Source organism: Eurytemora carolleeae, unplaced genomic scaffold (assembly GCF_000591075.1).
Source record: "Eurytemora carolleeae unplaced genomic scaffold, Eaff_2.0 scaffold3136, whole genome shotgun sequence".
NCBI classification, from domain to species: Eukaryota; Metazoa; Arthropoda; class Copepoda; order Calanoida; family Temoridae; genus Eurytemora; species Eurytemora carolleeae.
The window spans coordinates 1-1101 of NW_019399019.1; the positions used below are offsets into that span (position 1 = coordinate 1).

At 46.6% G+C, this 1101-nt stretch overlaps 1 protein-coding gene across 1 annotated transcript; it reads left to right on the forward strand.

Moving 5' to 3' along the window:
* Nucleotides 1-186: 186 nt before the first annotated feature.
* LOC111717695 (uncharacterized) lies at nucleotides 187-831 on the forward strand. The gene has a single exon (XM_023493177.1). The coding sequence runs from the start codon at nucleotides 187-189 to the stop codon at nucleotides 829-831; it is 645 nt and encodes a 214-aa protein (XP_023348945.1).
* The last annotated feature ends 270 nt before the right edge of the window (nucleotides 832-1101 follow it).

Here is a 1101-nt window from a genome sequence, read left to right on the forward strand (position 1 = left end):
TCTGACAGAGGTTCTCAGTTCACCTCTTCTGTCTGGACCGGAGTTTGCTCTACCTTGGGAATCTCAACCTCTTCTACAACCTCCTTCCATCCTCAGAGTAATGGTGTGGTCGAAAGGTTCCACAGAAGTCTGAAATCTTCTCTTCGAGCAAGATTAGCAAATTCTGATTGGGTTTCTCATCTTCCTATGGTTCTCCTGGGTTTGAGAGCCACTCCGAAAGATGACACCGGCCTCTCCGTATCCGAGGCTGTTTACAGTGGTCCTTTGACTCTTCCTGGCGAACTTGTAAATGTTCCTGAGCTGCTTCCTGAAACTTTCCTCAGGAAGGTCAACAGAGCTGTTGAGGGTTTCGCCGTTCCTCCGCCTCATCATGTTCGTCGTGTTCCTCCAGTCCAACTACCTGCGGCTCTCATCTCAGCTAAATACGTCTTTGTTCGTGAAGATTCAGCTATATCATCATTAGCACCGCGTTACCGAGGACCCTATTTGGTGATTGACAAGAGAGACAAGTACTTCCCCCTCCAGGTGGGTTCGAAACAGGATGTAGTATCTGTTGATTGCCTGAAGCCTGTGTTCAGCGATACTCCTGTTACTACTGCGCTTCCTCCGCCTCGAGGAAGACCCAGGCTTAACCCAGCACCTGCTCCTTCAACTACTCCGCCTCTGTCCGCCGCCAAGTCTTCTAAGAAGGTTAGGTTTCTACTCAATCCTCAAGTTGTTCCGCCTTCTATTCCTCTACGACGGAACCCTCACAGATCCGCAAGAGATAGAAGGATCTGCTCCGCCATTTCTCCGCCGTTCCTTCTGGGGGGACTACTGTGGCGGATATGAAAGTCGTCTTCCAGAAATATCTTCTAGAGAAATCCAAGGGGGCGTTTACAGGATCAGCTGAGTTGAATCATGTGATAGATTTATATATTTTACTTTATAGATTTAAGATTTAAAATAAAGTTAATCGTTTGGAAACTCTTATCCTTTAAAGTTATAGCACGCCAAATTGGTGACCCCGGACTTTTTGAATACGTTTTCTAAAGTTCTGCAGCAAAGCAACCCACAGTGTTGTGTTTTTTATTTTTCCTTGTCACTAGTGTTCTCGGCTGA

Bases quoted from the DNA above. Each gene is read 5' to 3' on its own strand.
- LOC111717695 (XM_023493177.1), top strand. From the start codon at position 187: ATGGTTCTCCTGGGTTTGAGAGCCACTCCGAAAGATGACACCGGCCTC.